Source organism: Saccoglossus kowalevskii, chromosome 8 (genome assembly GCF_978046115.1).
Source record: "Saccoglossus kowalevskii chromosome 8, keSacKowa6.1, whole genome shotgun sequence".
Lineage (NCBI taxonomy): Eukaryota > Metazoa > Hemichordata > Enteropneusta > Harrimaniidae > Saccoglossus > Saccoglossus kowalevskii.
Genome location: NC_140648.1, coordinates 22035113 through 22036608, shown reverse-complemented (window position 1 = coordinate 22036608; position 1496 = coordinate 22035113). Strand labels below are relative to the sequence as shown.

The window sequence follows — 1496 nt, the reverse complement described above, 5'->3', positions numbered from 1 at the left end:
AAATGACCACGCAAAACATTTATGCGAAACCGTAACTCTTATCGCATGCCATCATACGGGATAATTGGTGACATCAACCGTTGATTGTATGTGTATTTATTTATATCTGTAGCTGGAGATTGCGTTGTTAATGGAGTTCTGATTCCGAATGGCGAAGTGATTCTGATGCCAGACTGTGTGTTATGGTGGGTATTACAGATTTAATAATAATGTCGGCTAAAACAGTGTATTTTCGTAGCATCTTCTTTGGTGTTCTCTATTCAATCTCATATTTAGTGAACGTGAAGTAATAAATAGCAAACCCCATCTTAAAACCTGTTGACGAAACTATGATTGGTAGCACATGGATCGGCGATCACATTCTCACTAGTAAATGTTTTGTTCGTATTCTCAGTAAATGTATAGACGGCGCCATGGCATGCATAGAGAAATTACCATGTGGTAAGTAACAACATCACTAAAAACAAGTTATTGTACCTACAATTATCAGTAAAGTATAGTATATAAAACGTATATTTATGGGTTTTTTTTTCTAGATGAAATATGTCCGAACGGAGGTGATTCTTATGTAGAAGATGGTGTTGGAACAGTGTTCTGTTCAGGAGCTCTTCTGACATCAGAATACTATGCAACGAGAATAAAGCATTGTCCTAGAGGATATGAATGCACTGCGCTAGATTCAAGTGGTCTATCGGTGTGCTGTCCTATTAGTGAGTACCGTATATTAATTAGTTTTTATCGACTGCTATGAAGTACATCTGACACACCGTACATTTAATTTCACGTGATTCCCGTTTGTCCTGTTTATAGGAGATCCGATTGGATGCCCCTGTCCCCGCATTCCAATAGATAGCTTTCCAGTATGCCTATCCAACTGTGACAATTGTATGAACCATCCGCCATACGACATTTGTTGCATTGATGAGAAAGCGTGTCCAGGAGGCTGCGTTGGATTCATTAATACTGTTGGTGGGTTATGTTCACGTTATTTTTTACTATGGTAACATGCAGTATATGCGACATACAAGTGCAAATGTGTTAAATCTGTAGCACCTGTGTTTGATTCAACAAATGACCGGAAGTGTTAATCCATGTATAATATATTACAATATGTACTACATGTGCGCTCATTATTGTGGTTTTCTATTGTTTTTATAGGTTACTGTAGATATGATTGTGAATACTTTATGCCAGGAGATACTATAACAGTACCACTATGCACAGAATGGTATATACTTTAGAAATACCTTGTATATAAATCGATTGGCAATTCATTTATATTTACGTAGGTAATTTGTGTTGTCTAATGTACATTGTTTATTTCGTGCAGTCAATGCACAAACGCCGAATGGGACCCCTGTACCACAGACCCATCTTGCAGTAAGAAACATTCTGTTATGGCTTACGTCACAATAATGTTATTTTCGTGTCCATTGCATGCGCAAACGGTAATTTACATAAACAGTACTGGCGCATCTTCACCGGGAAATGTATAA

At 37.4% G+C, this 1496-nt stretch overlaps 1 protein-coding gene across 1 annotated transcript; it reads left to right on the top strand.

The window, feature by feature from the left end:
- Positions 1 to 833: 833 nt before the first annotated feature.
- LOC146739406 (uncharacterized) lies at positions 834 to 1496 on the top strand. Its single transcript, XM_085502766.1, has 3 exons — positions 834 to 969; positions 1159 to 1228; positions 1331 to 1496. The coding sequence occupies exons 1-3, from the start codon at positions 888 to 890 to the stop codon at positions 1494 to 1496; spliced, it is 318 nt and encodes a 105-aa protein (XP_085358892.1). The 5' UTR covers positions 834 to 887.